General features: G+C 42.2%; 1 protein-coding gene across 1 annotated transcript in view; it reads left to right on the plus strand.

Moving 5' to 3' along the window:
* KMT2D (lysine methyltransferase 2D) overlaps nt 1-21088 on the plus strand; it is a 3358270-nt gene that overhangs the window by 2529766 nt on the left and 807416 nt on the right. Inside the window, exon 32 of the mRNA XM_044082193.1 lies at nt 4212-4366. Within this exon, the coding sequence (XP_043938128.1) occupies nt 4212-4366 (155 nt within the window). The remainder of the gene's footprint in view (nt 1-4211; nt 4367-21088) is intronic.

Here is a 21088-nt window from a genome sequence, read left to right on the forward strand (position 1 = left end):
TTTGGAAAAGGGGGTGATAGTTTTACAAGTAAGACCACCACACAACACAGTTCATGTAGAAGAAAATTGGAAGGTGTGATATAAGTACTCGAGTAGTCTTTGATATATTCAGGAGAAGACCTATTACTATGAAGGGTGACCAAGAGGAGCCCTTCCATAAAGAGGGTTAGGTAGAAATTGCCCCTTAAAAAGGATGTGAAGGAAAAACAAAGATAACCTAATTATGTCTAATGGGCCTGAATGAGCTTCAGCCAGTGATGTGGTTATGCATTCCCTTGCAGTGGCATTTGATACTTAGCAACTTCTAACACATCCTTCCAGGCCAAGTACTACAAGGAAGTTACACTGATTATCCCATTTTTGAGGACAGCAGATATCTAGTAGCAGTCTGTGGTGCTGTGTATAAGGGAGGATGTTAATCTCCCATCTTCAAAGCATGTAGAAGAGTAGTAGTAGAGGTTAGTGGAGAAGAGAACACAGCCACCAGCCAAAGCTTAAAGAGAGTTTTTTTTTTTTTTTTTTTTTTTTTTAATCTGGAGGGCTAAACTTCATTTTTTGTTAATGTACATAGATTGTGTATTTGTAAGTTAGATGGGAATGGGGTTTCTGAAAATCTGTTCAGTTTTTTTTTGAGTGTTTTCATTAAAGCAAAAAGTATTGGAAAATGCGGCATATATTCCCATGAACATGAGAAGAAGCAGCTGTGTAAGACAGCAGCCTGCCAAACAAGTATGAGCATATAAGCTAAAAGATGGAAATAAACAGTCTAAAGACCTGTTGTGCATGCTAAGCAGTAGTAATAGCTTCCAGTCATAATGGCTACATTAGAGCAAAACAGTGTCTTAAATTATATTAAGTATTGTAGGGTGCATATACCATTGTGGTAGAAGACATATTTGAATTGAAATGAGTATGTGAATTTGACAAAGGATTTAATGGTGGACATTCAGTAGAACATCATGGATGAAGGAGAATGGGAGTAATACGGTTTGTTAGAGGAACACTAGTAGTTATGAATGGGAAAAATGACAGTGGTACATTTTTTGTAGTGAGGGGTTATTGGCAGGGTACGCTTTTGCTGGCATGTATTTATATTCTACATACAACTCTTATTATGACACTTATGAGAATTTAGGGAGAAATCAGCTTTAGGCATGAAATGTTTATGGGTGGAAGCAGAACTTGGTTTGCATTGTTGAGGGTGTATTAAGAGGACCTCAAAGAAAAAAAAAAGAGGGTGGGTTTCTAAAAGTAATACATGAGATTATTTGGCATGGAAGATGATGAATTCAATAGCAGCAGCTCACAGAATTTACATTACTCCCAAGGTGCAGTAACTAGGCTTAGAAATTACAGATCTCAGAAGTGTATGTATTTAATTGAAAGCTTTGACACACACCCAGTAACAATTTCATGTCATGCAGCAGTAAAAACTAGGATAAAGTCTAAACATGCAGGGTAATAGTGTTTAAAAAAAAAAAGCTGTCACTTTCGACTTAAAAAATGGGTAGTGGAAATTGTTAATTTTGATTTTAATTGCCATGTTGATGCGTTCTTAGGCGAAAGGATAAGGCCATTAAGGCAAGATTCAACACCTGTCTGTCCAGAGGCTTTTGTTGGGTCCAGCAGCAGTGATGTCAGCATGATATGCTGGAGGTCTTGGGATCAGGTTTCAGTTGAGAGTGATTATTATCCTCTCATTTCCGTGATTCTAGCAGTGGCTACATAGACATATATGTATGTATGTATGTATATATATATATATATATATATATATATATATATATATATATATATGTGTGTGTATATATATATATATATATATATATATATATATATATATATATATAAATATATATACACACACACACACACACACACACACACACACACACGTGTGTGTGCATATTATTAGGGAAAATGGAGATTTTCTTCAGAAGGAATAACTAATGAGTGCAATAAAATGGAGTTTATGAACATGCTAGAAATGAGAGAAAGAGAGATGTGGGAAAGAAAGAATTATTTTGAGCATACCTTTCAAACTCGTAGCACAAGAAATCTGGACAAAGCCTAAAATGTGGGGACAAAGGCCCAAAAATAGGGAGAAGTTTTAAATGTTGCTCATATAAACTTGGAAAGTTGATAGAATAAGAGCATTTGTGTTAGCATGTTTTATCTGAAGGATATGAAGTCTGCAACTCAAATGTATTTAATTTAGTGACTTCAGTCCTCAGTGATTTGCCAGAAAGCCACAGATTTTAAGGGACAGGCAAAAATCTGGTCATTCTGTGAATATCTGGACATTTGAGAGGTGTTGATAAAGGTTAAAGTATTAAAGAATAAGAGGAATCTCACACAAGAGGATCAACGGCAGGTTGCTAAGGGAGAATAGGGGTATTTGAATAATTTACACAAGTTTAAAGGTTGCTGTTACGCATCTATTTTGATAACCACTCTAGAGTACAACAACTTTTAGCACAACAGTTTAGGCAGAAGAAAGTAGAAAGGGTTGTGTTTTCTGTGGCAGCAATAACTGTACCAGCACAATTTAAAAAGTTGTGCATGTCTTCGATAATGGATAGGATCCTGATGTGCACTTTTTATTTTCTTTTTGCATGCCTATTTTTTAGTTTGTAATCCATAAGGCTGCCATCTGAACAAATTGTGCTTGGATGGTGTATGGAGCATTGCTTTTCCTGGACAGCTTGTAGCTCTTAACAGTAGAGTAGCTTGCTGTTTTTACTAGAAGCAAGCATAGTGACTTGATCTAATGGCAATATCACTGTTAGCAGACTTCTAACCAGCCCTTTCATACTCTTGCTAGATTGTAGTCTTTCAAGGAGTTGTTGCTGATGTGACTTTTACTTTAAAAGTTAATTTGTACAGGATAGTTTTGTTTTAGACTTTGTGATCACCTTTCTTAAATTTACTAAACCTTACAGCCTGAATATTGAGTAGCAGTCCTGAATGGTCTGATCTTACATACTGCAAGGGGATGTACTTGCACTCAAGCGTGATGCAGGTGGCTATTTGCATTTATTCATTAATGGAAGGCTCCTAAAGAAACATCTTTTGAAGGACAGGCCCCTTACAGAAACACATTTTGTAACCCCAGATCATCTAGCAATGCACAGGAGACATGTTGACTTCCAGCTTACCCATGATGTCATTTTACTGGTGAACCTGTTTAGGTCTCAGCCTTAATTTTTCTCTTTAATCCATTTATTTTGCAGACTGGAATAAAAATAGAAAGGAAGGGGCATAAACCCCCCCCCCTTCTTGTAATGATTGTCCCAAAAAGGCATACCCATGAATACTGCTTTAAAATTGGAAGCCAAGAAGTACTCTTTAGAAAATGAAAGTAATTCATTGTTGAAGCTCATTTGACTGATTTGTAGAGGTTCTGCGGCTGTGGTATGTGCCTGTTGATCCACATTAGTTGGTCAGGTTAGAGGTTGGTCAAATGAAACAGGAGTCTGAGTTTTTAGATCAGACACCTCATCATTTAAATTTCCTGTTGGGGAACAGAGTTTAACTTTGGTATATTATTTTCATTTATTTCGGGGGGGGGGTTTGGGAGGTTGTGGTTTAATTTTTGGGTGATTTTGCATTTTTTTTTTCATTAGTGTCTGCATGTGTAGTTGCATGCAGATATTTATGAGGATGATTTTACCCTTTATTGCTCAGTTGTGAGATCTCAACACTTGATATATTTAAGCAGCAGGTGGCTTACCCCTGCAAAAACATTTTTATTTACAGATGGACTTGTTTTTGATAGATTGGAAGTTGTTTTTTCCCCCTTCAGTGTTTCTACTCCTCGTCTTTGTCTTTTTGATATAAGCTGGTGTCTACATAACTAGCTTTCCTCCTTTTAGCATGTTAATTGGTTTATAGTCTCCATATTAATTACTGTTCATTGGGATTTCTTGTCTTTTATTTAAGATCTGTTCAGTTTTTCCCCCTTTTGAAAGATACTGGTGGAGAAAATGTGCAGTTGGTTCATGTACTTTCCAAATCTATATACCTCTGTAGATTTGTTTTGTGTTAAGTGGTAAGTACTGTTACCATCCTCCGCATTTCTATGCCAGAAACTTAAACTTTTTGAGATTAGTTAAGGTGGCTCTAACTTAGTTATCACTAAGAGAAATTATCAAAATGATATGGAAAAGTAGAAGTTATGACAGATATGTTTATTTTTTTTTTTTATGTAGGAAAGAAGCAGCCTTGGAGGGTTGAATGCTGCTGCTGCTGGAAGTGGGGAGTTACCTACACCTGTAATGATGCAGGGAACAGTACATCAAGATGACTGCCTTTTGCGACCATTGCCTTCTGCAACACCCACTTCCACTGATCCAAACTCTGGCAGGTATGTGCTCAAAAATGTGGAGTAAATGAACGTTGGGTGAAACAGGGCTGCTTTTAGCTGTGCGCATCAGAAGCTCTTCCTCTTATGTTCATTGAAGGCAAACCTTCCCTTCATCATTTGCCACTATAAGCAAAGGAGTTTAGGGAGGGAGTGAACTATACCTTCTGCTGTTTTTTCCATCTGCTTTCCCACAGCGCAGATTGGGTCTTTTCACAACTAAAATAGTCTTCTTTAAGCCTCTTGAGTTTCATGTTTTCTTATTTATGTCAACATGTTCATCTGAAGCAGTGTACAAGGAAGAGTGCGAGCAATAGCATTCTAGCTATGTCTAAACCACTTTCGAATAAATATTTCTGTAATGTGAAAAGTGAACCACATAAACAGTTCCTTCCATGTTGTGTTTACATCCAAAGCTGTTGAATCGGGACTTGTTCTTTCAAAGGTTTCAGTCTATCCTTTAATTTTAAGAAGCCCTTAAGATACTGTTCAGTGAACCTGAAATATAGCCATCATTCTTGTCCCTTATTTTCATGTTTGTATGAAAAGGAGCCAGGAGGGGATGCTTTGTATTTCCCCAGTGGAGATCACTAGCTAGAACCTGTGAATACAAGCTCCCCTCTGACTTCCTTGCCATCCCCCACACCCCACTAAGTTCTCTTAGCTGACTTGTTCCTCAGCTTTTATTTCGCCAACAGCAGCTTTATTCTTGGAATACAACTAGCGTTTCTTAAATATTGATTCATTCAGCAAGGTTCAAGACTACAGAATGAGAGAGGCATAAAGAGGATGCAACTTCCTTTCTTATTTAGCTCTTCTGAAGTTCCATGTATTTATGGCAGCTTGAAGTGCATACCATCTCAGGAAAATTCAAGACTTAATATAGAGTTTTTCAAGCTGTGGTCCTTGACAACATTCTTTGGTCTGAACAAGTCCACATCTGGATCTTTTGAAGGCAGAGTATTTGGTGCTGCACAGGAATAAAAAAACAGGGTAGTGGCTGTCTCCTTGTAACTGGCCTGTCCTTCCTAAGTTTCCAGCACTGTGGAGTGAAGTTGAGGGGCTTGTAGCTGGGCATGCCTTATAATAATGAATCTCTTCTGAAGACCTGGAATCCATAACAGGACCTGTCTGATTGTGATTGGAGTGCGGGACTCCCTGAGAGTCTGCTTTTACCCATGGAAGTTGAGGAAGAGCCCTAAGCTGCATCCATTTAACGCCCTTCCTTTGTAGAGTATCTCCGTTAGATTACAGCAAGCAAAAGAGAATTCCCTGTTGCTTCAGTGATGGCAGCACCCTGTACAGCTCTTGTCCTCCAAGAAAGAATTGGACAGAGTCCTGATGACCAGCTATATGGTCTGCAAGTATTGCCCCCCTCAAAAAAAATATAGAGGAAGCCCTAGCCTCCTGCCTCAAAACATTAGAATACTTAATGTTTTAATCTGTAGCAGTTGGAAGTTGACCAAAAGAGGAGCCGTGATGAGTCGATAAAGCCTTACAGTAGTCAGGGGTTTATGTTTTCTAGTTCATAGATAATTCGTTCTTGCCCTGTCCATGTGAGAGCAGATGCTGGTGTCCCATCAGGACTAGTCTTGGAAACTCTTCCATCTGTTATAGGTCTCAGTAAACCACTAGAAATCTTTGGGCATGGTATGTGACAGGATTCATTTCCTTGAACCTTGTCCTGGAATTCTTGTCTGCGCATGCACTTTTCTTTCTCCATTGAGAAGTTTTTTTTCTCTCTCCTACTTTCATATCACTGTGGTGTGCAATGTTCCATGGAGAAGGGTTTACATTTCTGGATCTCTGGTTGGTAACTATTCAAGCTGTCTCTGTATCCTGCATATACATGAAGGTAATGTAGTGGTCTTTTCAAAGTCTGCAAAACCTGTAACACTACAGACTATATGACCAGGTCTGGATTCTTTTTTTAAAGGTTTAGGTAGATGGTTTTGGTATGCAGAAGTGTGACAGTTTCTGAGAGTGACATTTGTGGACCCAAGCCCATTTCATTCAGAGCTATCAGATGCCATTAGATAGGGTCATATGTCCATTTCCACTTATAAACTTTGATTTGTCTTTGGTTTTCCACATTCCTGTGTTGATGCATTGACTTTAAGATGAAAGCTGTCCTTCAAGAAGTGTGTATTTTCCATGACCTCTTGGAGACGTGTGATGCACATACGTTCTTCTGTTCTACTTCTGTGGTGGTGGAGCCATTCATTTTGTGTCCCTTTGTTCAGCAAATAGTATGCTTTCATGTAGGCAAGTAGTAGTCTTACTGATCTGGGCATTAACCATTTAGATTTACACAGGAAGTGTATCATGAAATTTTCTTGAGGGAGAACTTGCAAGCTCTTCAAACATTGTCTTTGAACACTACTTGGGTTACTTAATTTCATAGTCATTAAATTTACACACTTCATATCACTATACTCATTTTTAATGTTCTTAAGGTGAAAGAGGAGGGGTATATTGCTCATCTAATAGCCCATTTAGACCCTTCCAAATTTGATTTCTCTTCCTTCTACAGAACCTAGTGTCCATCTTAGCTTGACGTTTTCTTTCTCTTTGAAACTTTTAAAGATCAAGTAACAAATCTCCATCTTAGTGTCAATGGCAGAACTGCATGCCTGCCCTCCCTAATGTCATCAGATTTATTTCGGTAGGCAAGCCAGAATATTCAGTGCAAGGACTGCATACTGAAGTGACAAGGTTTTGTTTTATTAGAAAAATCTGGGGTTTTGGAATTTTCCTTTAAAGGATCACTGCGAGGGGGGGGGACTTTATCTTTGCTTGAATTTCTGCACATTGCTAACCTGTATTCATCAGAAAGTAGTAGTGTCTACTACTTTTTTTGTGGTTGTAACCCTTGTGTCCTGGGGGCAGACATCCTGATGAGAGCTTGCTTTCTTCTAAAGCTACATGTTCTCTGTAGTGCACTGTTATCAATGGTAATTAGAACTGAATTGTATTTCATTAAGCTAACTATTCTGTAATTAAAAGCATCACATTTTAACCATCCTGTGAGCTTCCTAGTTGAAGTTGTTCATAAGTTGTTAGCAAGTGTTCCACATTTTGTCCTTTTGTTCCACATTGAGGGGATAGCATTCCATATGTTACAGATGGAAGTTTGAGAACTATGAGCTGATATTTTTGGATGTTTTTTTTCATAGAATGTGTAAGATGTCAGTAGGAAAAAAACATTTGTAAGAGGCACTGCATAACAGTAAGTGATACTAGTACAGAGGCCTCTCAAAGTTAGCACGGCTTCTGTGTTCTTCCATTCTAAGTGAATGGAACTGAGATGCGACAGTCCAGCCAAGGATGTTATAATCTCAGCAACTGTGTCGTCATAGTACACCATGAGGAAGATTTAGCTATGTAAGAAAGCAAGCTCTGATCAGGATGTTTGCCCTAGAAGGACACTGAGGGTGACAAACACAAGAAAATTAGTATTGACTACTACTTTGTGATAAATACAGATTAGCAATGTACAGAAATTCAAGAAAAGATTTAAAAAAAAAGTGTTTAATTTTTTTTCTATGGTGGTCCTGTAAGGTTACATTGGTTGTGGTCTTCTGATCAAAATGTACCCCAATCTTGGTGCATGCCATAGTTGCAGTCTTTCACAGTCTGTGAGAAAGGTTATACAACTGATTTTGACCCAGTGCGCATAAATTTATGGGATGGAGACTTCTTTTCATTCATTCCGTCTTCAGGGCACCTCTCTTTTCATGGAGATTGATTTTTGTCCTTGTGATGCTAACACTTTCTCACTTTAAACATACACACACTTTCCTGTGGATTTTTCGTTCCTGGAAGACATTATTTGCACTCGTGGTAGCCTGTGCCATGAAAGTCTCAGAGTCGGGCTCTTTCTGATGAAGAGGTCCTTTGCAAACTCCATTAGTAACTGTTTTCTTTCATGTCAGACTGCAGTTCTTGTCTGAGCTGACCGTTTGACTGTCCACCTCCTACTCACTTCCCCAACAGGGTTTTAACTGTGAGCATCTTAATGGCAAAATGAACTGAAGGTTTGCTAGGTCTGACTATTCAGGATATTCTATCCCAGCTGTTAAGTATTGTCTAAACATCATGAAAGCACATCAGACAATCTTTAGTTAAGGCTTACCTGATCATTCCTGACTAGACCTTCTGGTTTCTTGCAGCTTCACTGATCTTGACTGGAGAATTGTCTAGGTGATGACAAGGCCCTGTGTTCTTAAAATCTTTGGGGCAGTCTTACTGAGCTTCGGACAACCCATGTTTGGCTAGCAGCATCAGCACTGGGGGAGGATGGGTGTGAGCAGCCAACATCAGCAAGCCCAAATGAGAGAGAGGTGTGGCTACCTAGGCTGACTACAGTAGCAGTACTGAGAGCCAGGTGAGCTCTGTAGTGCAAGCATATACCGGTTAGTTGGGAGGTTGCTTGTGCCGGGAACTGAACATGCACTTCCTGTAGGCAGAAGTTGTGATGGTATCAAGGCTGCTGCAGGGTGAAAGGGGATTTAGGGCACACGGCCTCACAGTTGTGTGACATTGCACCAGCATCCCATCTCAGCACTGACTATAGATATGGGTCATATTGAGCCAAGAGAGTGCAAAGGCAGGTAGGTCTGCTCGACCTCTTGGTCAAGCAGAGGACCTGATAATAGCTGATGGTCAACTGAGGGGAGAGGGAAAAAAATCTTCAATGCAGTTTAAGCTAAGTGGTCCTTATGTTTTTAGAATACTTTGCCACCATGTATGGTGCTCTTCCCATAAAGACTTCAGAGCTTTTACATCTCCAACCCTCCCCTTAAAGGGTTTTTCATTACAGCTGCTGTTCTCTTACAGAAGAGCTGAGTGATATTTTCTTCTCTGGTTTTTTTTCTTAAGTGAAAACAAAGTTAGAGGTAGTTTGCCAGTTTTGTAATTGCGCTGTTCATTTCTCTGTCATTTCCTTAGTGCTAATGCCATGCCATGTACAAGACTTTGGAATTTCCCTTATGCTGTGTAAATGTAGCTTAAATATCTTCTTAACAGATTGTGCATTTTCTATGTGAAAGTTCATGACTGAAGGTCCTATCAGTTATACATGTACTTCATTGATAACATCTTTTATTCCAGCTCCTTGACGCAAGGCTTTTAGGGACAATTGAGGACACTGAAAAAGAGGAAAAACATTGGTCCTGTTAATCCTTTGATAAGATGCAGCTGGCAGAGTAAGGGGGTCTTTTGCAGAACTGCCTTTCAAAGACAGAGTTTACTTGCTTTTAAGCAGGACTTCCTGGCAGTCTTCCTGTTCTGTTTGTTTTGATTTAGTAGGTGGGTGAACTTGACCATTAGGCCCCTTTTTCAGTCCGTCTGGTGAAAAAGAGAGTTGGGTGGAATGCCAGCAAAATAATAATAAAACATTATTTGAAAAGTTAGAGAACAGTATTCAATCCATAAAACAAGCATACATTTACATCTAATAGCACTTTAGTGTTGTGTGTCGAATAAGTCACCTTCTTTAGCAATATCTTCTTGACATCTGAATCAAACAGATGAATTTTAAACATTTATAGGAGGCTTCTGCTAAAATTGCCTGAGTTTGCCAGTGAGACTTGAAGTAGGTAGTTCTGATTATCACAAAAAGAATTTTACAGCTTTGGAGCCAGTACAGAAAAAGGGTATGTAGGTAATCACACTGTAAGGTTTGTGAAGTATGGCAGTTGTTACTATAATGGATCTTCGTGATGTTCACAGTAAGGATCAGTGCTGCAATATAATCCCTTTATACATGGGATTTAGTTGGTGGCAGATATCCAGCCTAACAGTGGAACTGGTTTCTTCCTCCTCATTCTGAGTAAATTACCATGGTGCTCTCCATGAAGTGTAAATCAACCTTCATTCCTTTTTTGTTTCACAGGGTGTGGTTGCTTGATTCCTATGAGTCATATTAGTTCCTTCCAGCCTCCTTCAGAGAGCATTAAGTACCCCAGTTGTTTTTTGTTTTTCCTTTTGCTAGTAGCTGCTAAAGTTATTGCATTTTTTTTTTAGTTTTAATATTCAGTGGGTCTTGATATCCCCATGATGCAAATAAACATGCTTGCAGGAAACAAAAGAAATCCTCCAGAGAGAAGTGCATTCATCATAAAATTGACAAGCCTAGTATACTCTTACTTGACAGATACTCTAGGCAGGAGTTGTGGCCTTGAGGCCCTATCAGTTCTAAGGGAGTCAGTGCCAGTCTTGTCCACCCCTAGCCCAGTCACTGGCTGTGTCCATAGTGGTGCCAGTATTGTATTTCTTCGCAGGAAATTGTGTAGCCATCCACCTCGCAGGAAGTTCTGTCCATTTTGGTCAAACGTTTCAGGGAAGCAAGAGCTGCTTTTTACTATTTCAGCTATCCCTGCAGCCCTTTGACATGTACTGACATTTAATCTTTAGATATCTACTGCTTAGGCACCTGCCCTAATCTCATTATTTTTTACTGCAAAATATCAGTGGAGAGTGGCAGCCTGGCTACAGACTACCTTCTTATAAGTCTTCTGTGTCTCAGTTGTGGTCCCTCTAGTGAAAAGTCGATCAGTCCCCTTAAGTGTGATGTCTGAAGTAGAGGGTAGAGGATGGCGGCCAGTTACACATTCTGCTGGGTTCCAGTACCGAGAAGATAGTATTGCCCCAGAACCTCCATAGGCAGATGTCTGCTGTGGTGAGACTGTGAACCTCAAGTGGGCGCACTTGATGTTGAGGATCAGAGAATGCCAGATTCCCGTAAGTCTAGAGACTTTTGGAAATGGAGAAGTTCAGGTTCATAGGTTCATAGGTTCATACTAGGCTATCTGCCCGAGGGCATTTATAAGCCTAGCCCATAGTTTTGTGGCTTACGCCACCTCTTTAGTTTAGAGAAACTATGACCATTATTTTGCTGTGCCTCTGTCGAGCAGTGACACTGAGATAACCCCTGGGGTGTATCTGCGATCTCCCATCCATTGGTCAAGATTCCTCTTGAACAAGGCCAGCGAGGTGCTCTGCCTCACATAAACCGGGATTTTGTTCCACAGCATAGGGAGTCTTTGGGTGATGAATCTATCCCTCCAGCACGTCCTATTAATAACCGTGTCGAGGTTTAAGTCTCCCGCCCTTGTGGCTCTGAGGGATCTAGATTTTTTGAGATGATGCATGTTCATCAAATCTGGGTTAGACATGGCCTTGTATGTCAGGCATAGGTCACCTCTGAGCAAGCGGTAAGCAACTGAATATAACTGGAGTTCTTTCAGTCGGGCAGCATAAGACAGATTTTGAGACCCTTTATCCTTTTGGTGAGGAACTTTTGTGGCCTCTCCAGCTGCTGCAAGTGTCTGGTCAGATACATTCCGAATGGGGCATTGTACTCGATCATTGGTCTGATGAGTGATGAGTATAGGGAGACTATGACTTCCCTTGATCTAGATGTGAATCCCTTCATGATAAGGTGGGCAATGTAGAAGGTCTTCCTAACTACTTTAGCAATATGAGTGTCGAATGAAAGGCTACTGTCAACCTGGGTTCCCAGGTCCCTAATAACTTCTTCTGTGTTCAGGGGATTGCCACCTATATGGTAGCTAGGGGTAACCTTATTTTTCCCGAAGCGTATGACTATGCATTTCTTGGCATTTAACTTTAGGCCATGGCATCTGGCACCAGTTATCCGTTTCTGTGAGACCCTTCTGAAGGATATCTGTGTCGGATGTGTTTTCAACTACGGCGCCCAGTTTGCAGTCATCTGCAAACTTTGTCAGCCATAACCCTCCTGTGTTTGCTTGTACTTCAGAAAAGTAGATGCCAAACAAGAGTGGGCCCAGGACTGAGCCCTGTGGTACACCACTTGTGACAGGCTTTGAATCTGACATGGCGCCAGCAACTCTGACCCTGTGGGTTCTGTCACTCAGCCAGTTTGCAACCCATCTTGTAATGTATGGGTTTACATTTAAGTTGATGAGTTTTTCAATGATACCCGAGTGAGGTATTGTATCAAAAGCCTTTGCCAGGTCTAGGTAGGCTGTATGGACTGCCTTTCCCTCGTCAATGGCCTTGGTGACTGTTTCGAAAAAGTCAACCAAGTTTAAAAGGCATGATCTGCCTTTGACAAAGCCAAACTGGGTTGGATCCAAAGTCTGCAAGTTCCCTATGTCTTTATTTATGAGATCCATTATGATCCTCTCCATGGCTTTGCGGATAAGGCTTCTCAAGCTAATGGGACGGTAATTTCCAGGGTCGGTGGAGGCACCGCCTTTGTGGAGTGGGACCACAGTCGCTGTGCGCCACTCCCTGGAGTGCGTATCCGGAGGTGAGACTAAGATTAAACAGCTGTCCTAACTGTGGGTTTAATTCCTCGTTGAGTTCATGGAGCACACAGCCGGGGACACCATCAGGTCCCATGGATGCTGTGTTCTTTGCCTTGGAGAGAGCAGTTCTCACCTGGGCGTTAGAGATGTTTGGGGGGGCTCCAATCATTTGGTATAGATATCTCTCCTTTAGGGAGAAGTTTGCACTGAACCTGTCAGCCAGTATGTTGGCAATGTCTGTAGGATCAGTAATCTTCACATCATTTTGAACTAATTCTGAGCATATCTGGGAGTTTCATCCTAGGTTTCTGACATAGCTAAAGAATGCCTTATGGTTGTCTTTAGAGTCCTTAGCTATTTTTTCTCAAAATTAGCTTTGGATGATTTTATGAGAGCTCTTAGCTTTTTACTTATAGTGATCAGCGGTGTCTTACCTTTTAAGGATTTTGCTCTATCTTGTAGTAGCTTTCTCCTTTTGTTGTAGAATTTGTTTATGGCTGGGGTCCACCAGACTGGACGCTTGCCTTTGGTACAAAGAGTCTTTGTTTTGCTTGGGATTGCCTGATCCATGCAGCCCTGCAGGTGCTGGTAGAAGGCATTTGTAAGTGATTCAGCGGTTTGAGTAATGTTAACCGCCGGCTCAGGGGCCTTAAAGGAGACCACACTAGTCTTTAGAAGTGTGAAGTCGGCTTTCGAGAAGTTCTTTACTGTGGTCTTTTTCATTTTGGGTGGGGGCGGGATGAGGACCTCCAGCGTGATTAGTTTGTGATCAGATCTCACCAGTGAGGGGTATACTTCCGGCGTTGAACATTGTGCTCCCATGTTCGTGATGATGAGATCAAGTATGTTTTCTCCTCTTGTGGGGATGGTGACTAGTTGTTCCATGGCATTTGAGTTTATGAATTCCAGGAACTTTTGGGCTAGAGTGTTTGGGCTTGAGTAGTGTTCCCAGTCTATAATTAGGGTAGTTGAAGTCACCTAGTATGATGGTGTTCGGAGATACATTTATCCCCTCCAGTGTTTTCAGGAAGGCCATATGAGGTTCCTGAGTTTGCGAGGGTGGCCTGTAACATGCTACAAATTGCAGAGCAATCTTGCCTATGGTTAATTGCACCTGGATGGTTTCCGATGCATCGTGCGATGCCACCAATCTTGAGGTGTGGGTGTCCTTGATGAATATGGATACCCTCCTCCTTTCTTGGTATTGTCCGGGTTTTGGGGCCGGAACGCATGATATGAGGTAAAACCTGATAGTGCTGGGGTGCTCTCAGGAGCCTTGAACCAGGTTTCTGTCACAGCACAGACATCGATGTTCACCATACTGAGAAGGGCCTCGAGTGCGTGCATCTTGAGGTTGAGACTTCTGGCATTGAGCAGCATTACCCTTAGTTTTTTTTCTTTGTTTTGTTCTAGGGTGGTAGGTTTAGAATTTGAGCCTTGCCTAAAAAGGCACTATGGGGGTGGCAAGAGCCTTTGCCAAAATCCGGAATCCCAGGGGTGACAAGTGCAAGCCGTCCCTTGTGAAGCAGCGTGGCTTGTCCATGTCATCCCAGGAAGACAGACATTGGATCCCCTTTGAATGACACCAGAGTTTAAGCCAATTGTTAAAGCTGATCATCTTATCTCTGTATTGTGGCATCATTCTTGATGAAGGTAGGATACTGCTCAAGTTCAGGGTCATACCTGCTTGGGCTACATAATCAGAGAGCTCCTCTATGTCTCTTTTCATGTAGTCCAAGGAGGTACATCTCAGGTCGTTAACACCAGCGTGGACAATGATTGAGTCGTACTTGTACCTGCTGTTGAGAGACCTGAGTGCATGCGTTATGTGGCGGATTCTAGCACCCGACAGGCAGCTTACTGTGACCTTCTCCTTACTCAGTCTGGTGAGTGGGACGTCAGTGTGTCTGACTATGGAGTCACCAATGACTAGTGTGTCTGGCATTGTGTTTGGCCTTAAGGGCTGTGACTGCTTGACACTCTGACTGTGTGGTCTATGTGTTGCAGGTGTTGTGTTCTGAGGTGGTAGTTGTTTGGGTGTCTGCTTTGGTGGCCTCTGCTGTTTTGGTAGATTTTTGATCAGAGCCTCCGAGTATGTCTTTGTGTGTGTATGTGTATGATTTGAGGTTGTGATGGTATTATGTGAAACTGGGTCTGTAGTGTGTGTGGTTACCTTCTCCTCCTGTCCGGTCATGCCAGTCCTATGTTGAGAGAGCTCAGCCTCCAGTTTGGCCGTATAGTTGCATCTCTCGCATGTATTTGTGTTTTGTGGGAGGAGGAGAGGGTTGTCTGTGTACATGAGGCAATTGTAACATTGCCTCAATATTCCCAGGTTCACCAGCTGAGCAGGAGAGGACATTAGCAACTGATCCCTCGACATGCTAGAAGGAATAGACAGAAAAACTTAAGAAAAGGTTCTGGGGGATGTGGGTGACCGAGAAATGGGGTTTGCTTTTTTGGGGTACTTTCTATAACAAGAGTGCTGTATCGAGGTGATAAGTACTGTAGGAGCAAGTGCTTTGCTATACAGATAGAGAATAGTCTACTTGGGAGTCAAGTAGAGATAATTTATAGTTGTAGGATACACTAAAACGAACAGTAGTATACTTTGAGGAAGGTAGTTTTAAGGGAAAATTTGAAGAGTGGACTTTAGGTAGCCCTAATAGTTTAAATCTGATTAACCGGCGCTGCCCTAGTGTGTAACGGTAGCAGCTCAGCTAAAAGCTAACTTGGCGTGCTTTATAGCAGGGGGCTGGGAAAAACAGGAAATGACCCAAAATGGCCAACAAATTACTAGTTGCTGCTTCTAACCACTCCTCTGAGGACAAACAAGCAGCTCAGTACTCCCCACTCCCACTGGTGAGTAAAGAAACTACCTCTGGCCACACAAGAAAATGGAGGAACACAGAAACCAAATACAAAGCCCAGGGATCAGCAAAATCTGATCACTGGAACAACTAACTAGGAAAGTTTAGGAAAGGAGAAATATTTTTTGTTTTTTGTTTTTTTTGCAAACAGACAGAAAAAATGCAGTAAATGCTTTGTTTTCGACTAAATTGCTATCAAAGGCTGGTACACTTGAGTGTATTAGCCTGTTTGTTACACAAGCAATACTTTAGCCCACAAGTGCAATCAACAATATAAGCTCACAAAAACAGGAAAATAAGGTAATAAAACAGTAATATAGGCACAAACAGTAGTCGAAAAGCTCAAAAGATCGAAAAATGCAAACTAAAAAGTTTAAAAATACTTATGATCAAGAAAGTTGCTTTTTCTGCTCTCTGCTGGCTTAGGAACTCTGCAGGGGACCACGAGGAGCTATGCCTAGTTCTCTAATGCCAGAAAAGCCTGCCAAAGCGTGCTTTATAGCAGGGGGCTGGAAAAAACAGGAAATGACCCAGAATGGCCGACAAATTACTAGTTGCTGCTTCTAACCACTCCTCTGAGGACAAACAAGCAGCTCAGTACTCCCCACTCCCACTGGTGAGTAAAGAAACTACCTCTGGCCACACAAGAAAATGGAGGAACACAGAAACCAAATACAAAGCCCAGGGATCAGCAAAATCTGATCACTGGAACAACTAGCTAGGAAAGTTTAGGAAAGGAGAAATATTTTTTGTTTTTTTTTTTGCAAACAGACAGAAAAAAATGCAGTAAATGCTTTGTTTTCGACTAAATTGCTATCAAAGGCTGGTACACTTGAGTGTATTAGCCTGTTTGTTACTTTTAAGCAATACTTTAGCCCACACGTGCAATCAACAATATAAGCTCACAAAAACAGGAAAATAAGGTAATAAAACAGTAATATAGGCACAAACAGTAGTCGAAAAGCTCATTGTCATTCTGCCAGTTATTCATGCCTTTGAGGATTGTTTTGAAAATGCCTCACTAGACTGTGGCTGTCAGCTATCCACCTCTAAGAAGCTAGACTCTTTCTCCAGAGTCTTGGACAAGTAAATGAATTTACAAAACTGCTCTAGTGAATCCCACTGATTTCATTGGAAGTGGCCAAGGCACGTGTGTGTGTGTGTGTGTGTGTGTGTGTGTGTGTGTGTGTGTGTGTGTGTGTGTGTATATATATATATATATATATATATATATATAAAATTTACATATTTATTTACTGTTGTGCTCAGCACCTTCCCCAGTACTACAGCAAGCAAAGTACTCAACTGTTCTAGTAAAAAGAGAGTCATACTTCTATCTTTGTATCAAAAACCATCAGCTGCCCGACCAGTATGATTCAGTAGCAAGGAGATGTCCTTAAATCAGTAGAGGACAGCAAGTAAGGAAATTTAGGATGAAACCTTAAGAAAGAGACCTTAAAAACTGTCCTACACTGTTTTAAAAACGAGCCATACATTTAAAAGTGGATATGATGACATAGGTACTTATGCTGGGAGCATCTGCTGTCACCATTGTTATAAGGCATGCCTTGCTTGGAACTCTGCTCCTCCCTGTGGGTGTGAAGGATGACTTGCATCCCTAAACAAAGACCTGCTTTTTTACTTTTCTTTCAAGGAGTATTTTAAAAAAGCTGGAAGAAGAGGCCAATCCAGTGCTTTCAGTGAAACTGCCTTTTTTATCTCCCATTTTGAGGTACACTCAACATAATCCCACTAAGCAACAGCCCTTCTGTTAAACATTTCAGGATGGATGGTGTAAAGAAAAGTGAACATCCAAAAGAAGCAACAGTAGGGGTGGAACAAAAGTTATCATGGCAGACAGCAAGGCAGAGCTGAGAGAAGTAGAGCTACCCCCAACATGAACACATTGGACAGAGCTGACTACCAGTGAGACCCCCCCCCCAAAACACACACAGAGACTTTCTTCAAGCAGATGTTTAAGGGAATTTATATCTACAGCTTACAAAGTAGACATTTAAGGGAGTTTCTTCTTTTTCTAGTAAAGCTTTTCTTCACACCCAGCTCATTTTACAACTTCCCATATTAAAGAGAGCTGCCAAACAGGAGCATTGCAAGGGTTTTCCACATCAGATTATTTTCAATAGCAACAAGAAAAGGTCACTGGAGAACCTTCCTTGACCTGTCCAGACTAAACCCATTCCTTTAGGTTGAGATGTTCAGAATGGTTAAACTTCAGGCCTTGCTCCACATGCTACCTTTTGGATGCTTTCTTGGTAAAACTAGGTTGAAGTTAGCTGCATATACCCATCCACAAGTAGTTCCTTAATTTGTGTAGAGGAGCAGTCACCATGAGTATTACTTTACTTTTTACCTCCATTGCAAGCATGAGCTTCACTATTGGTTAACAATCGCAGAACAAAGTATATCCACGATTTAAAAAAAAAAAAAAAAACTGCCAAATGTAGTCCTCCTTTAGGGTGAAGCTGAAAGGGTCCCTGGAACACACACACACCAACTTTGGTGCAGAAATTGTTTGCACCTAGTTTCTACTAAATTTTTCACTGATGTGCAGTGTTAAACACCACAGCAGGCTGAGTGTCCCTGCTTCTTAATAAACTCCCTGTCCTGTATCTGTTTTTCATTTATCTTGCTAAGAAAGGATACTTGATGGCTTCTTTATTTTTTGACTGCTCTGGGTTACACGTCATCCCAACTTTTAATATTCCATCCTTCCAAGGCTTCACTTGAGTAAAGTCCAGTTGTACCCCGTATATATGGGAACAATGTTTCCAGCTTTTGGAGCAGCAAATGTTCCTTATCCAATTGTTCAGGTGTAAATTTCTTTGGTGGGTATAACAAGTCAAAGCGAATCCATAGTAGTTTTTGGATGTGATGCTCACCTTGTCTCTTACTGCAGTACCTCAGATTGTGTGAAGGAGACATTGGGACCCAAATGTACAGTGGGTGACTCAGCAATCACAAAGACAGACCTAAAAATGTGAAGTACAGAATGGTGTTAATTTATGCACTATTGGTTTTAAATTCAGTGCTTCATCCATGTATCCTGCAGATAGTCACACAGTACCACAATAATGCAGTATGCCAGCTTGCAAGAAGGCATGCATTCTTATCTTGACTGTGCAGCTGAACCAAGATAAGCATGTAAGCTGGCCTGGAAACAGCCCTCTATGTACACTTGGATCAGAATGCAGTGGCATACCACCTGAGCATGTCTTTCAGATGTTAAGTTGTCAGTCTCTCCTTCATTCTTGCTTGATGGGTACGGAGCCGATCTTCGGCTCTGACTCGGCACTTGCTAAGCTCGAGAGTCACTTTTACCAGCTCGAGGCAGCCCCATATCCCATGATGCATGGCGGTAAGTACCCAGATCTTGTTTGCCGCTTTGCTGATGAGGTAATCCTTTTACCAGCTCCTGGTAAGTGTTTATTATTATACATTTAGTCACCCCATTCCAAAAATTTCTTTCTTTCAATAGTTTTCTATTATTGTTAAGATACTTGTAAGGGTTTTTCTGACTAAGTTTACTTTTCCCTAGTTTATTTTTTTAGTCAGGCCTTTATTCCCTCCCATCCCCCCCCTACTGTTTGGGTGTGTGTGTGTGTTTTTAGTTATACCTTAACTTTAATTGTTCTGATTCGGGACTGTGTGTGTGTTTTTGTGTTTGGGATAGCACTATGTCCAAAGAACAGAGGGTCTCATGCTTCAAGAAGTGTGACTCGTGCTGTCAGAAGATGTCTCTGACAGACGGTGACACTTCTTGTATATACTGCCTGGGACCTCTCCACCTGCAGGACTCCTGTGCAATTTGTCACTCTTTTAGCCAGAGAGTCCTGCAGGAAAGGAGAAATAAACTTATATTAAGAGGACTTCTTAAACCGGAGGGCTCCCCGGCAAAATCGGCTCCGGGTAAGCCCTCTAAGACTACCAAGGCCCAGGTTTCTGTCCCTAAGCCTTTGGCCTTGGCTCCGACTCCTTTGGAGTCGAGATCGGCTCCGGCTGGACCGATCTTAGCTTGGAAAAATCTTCGGTGCCGATACTTTGAAGGTCACTTTGGTGTCGGCTCCGACTGGCTCCGACATCCATGTGGCTCGGGCTTCGGTGTCGGCGCCGACCGGCTCCGACACCATAATTTCCTTGCCTGTATCGGCTCCGGCTGGAGCCGATACATCTATACCTACACTCGGAGCTGACAAATTATCTGCTCCGTCTGGATCCGTGGTTTCTTCGGCTCCGATGGTTCCTTCGAGGAAGAGGTCCAGGTCTCCCTCTTTGGAACCGATACTGTCGGCTCCGGCCTCACCTCTTCTTTCGGAGCGGAGCCATCGGAGCCGATCATCTAGGTCTTCCAGGTTGTCAGACCATGATTTAGAGAGGGTGGTAAGCAGATTGTTAAAATCACAGGCACTAGCCCAAATGCTTCATAGTCCGTCTCAACAGACAACTATTAGTCCACACCCTCTTCATGTTCCTCCTTCGACTCTACCCCAGAGTTTGGAGCTGGAGTCTACGGGAATAGTTACTGCTTTGGCTGAGGGGCAGATACCCCCCCCCTTCTGTGCCTTCAGCATCTACTCATCTCCTCCTCGAGACCTTCCTTGGAGGGATTCGGTGGCCGGGCTTCCCTGGTCTGCTCCGAGGGGGTGAGTGGCATCGGACCCTTGTCCGACCCCGCTCTTCCCCTTGGAGCTTCGGCCTTGGTGAGCTCGGCTCCGACATCTGCCTCGGAGCCTTCCCTTTCAGTGGGCCCGGGAGTCCCAGTTTCTTCGGAACGGGTTCTCTCTGATCTCCCTGGGAGGGGAGCCTTCGAGGTGATGAGGAGTGTGCTGGCCCCTGGGCTCAGTCAGCAGTCTATTCCTTTAGCTCCTCCCTCTACGGTGCCTGTTGATATCTCTTCCCACTCTCTTGCTCCCAGACAGAGAGATCCACCGCCTCAGGTTTCCCCACTGGGAGGAACCCCCTCTTCCGAGGATTCTCCTGATCCGTCAGGAGATCCTCCGCGCAAGAGGACTTGTAAGAGGAAGCACCTGGACTCCCCTGAGTCTACTACTTCGGATACCGACTTAGATGAGTCGGAGGGGTCCCCAAGATCCCCCCTCTGAGGATGCCTCCTTTTCAGGCATCCTAGAACTCCTGAAACAGAGGGGAAACTGGCCCTCCATAAATCCCTCCGATGATGAGTCGGTATACCTAGAGGCGTTTGGTCCTCGACCTTCCACCTCCTGGGTGTCTCTGCCTTTTGACCCCCTCATGCAGGTAATCGCTCGAAAGGCTTGGGCTTCTCCTGATTCCGTAGAGCCAGTTCCCAGGAGGCCTTCTAAATTTATTACAGCCCCTTCCGAACAGCAATTCCTTACAAAAGGTGTCCCTGTTGATGCCATGGTGGTGGCGGCCGCCACTAAAAAGGAACTTGCAGATCCTTCCGTACCAGTCCATCCTCCTAACAAGGATTCCAGGACCATGGACAGGTATGGTAAGCGGATGTTCTCCTCAGCGACCTTTGCCATGCGTTCGCTGAATTATTTGTGTCACTTCACCAGACT

Source organism: Protopterus annectens, chromosome 9.part0, assembly GCF_019279795.1.
Source record: "Protopterus annectens isolate FY-2018-M chromosome 9.part0, PAN1.0, whole genome shotgun sequence".
Lineage (NCBI taxonomy): Eukaryota > Metazoa > Chordata > Ceratodontiformes > Protopteridae > Protopterus > Protopterus annectens.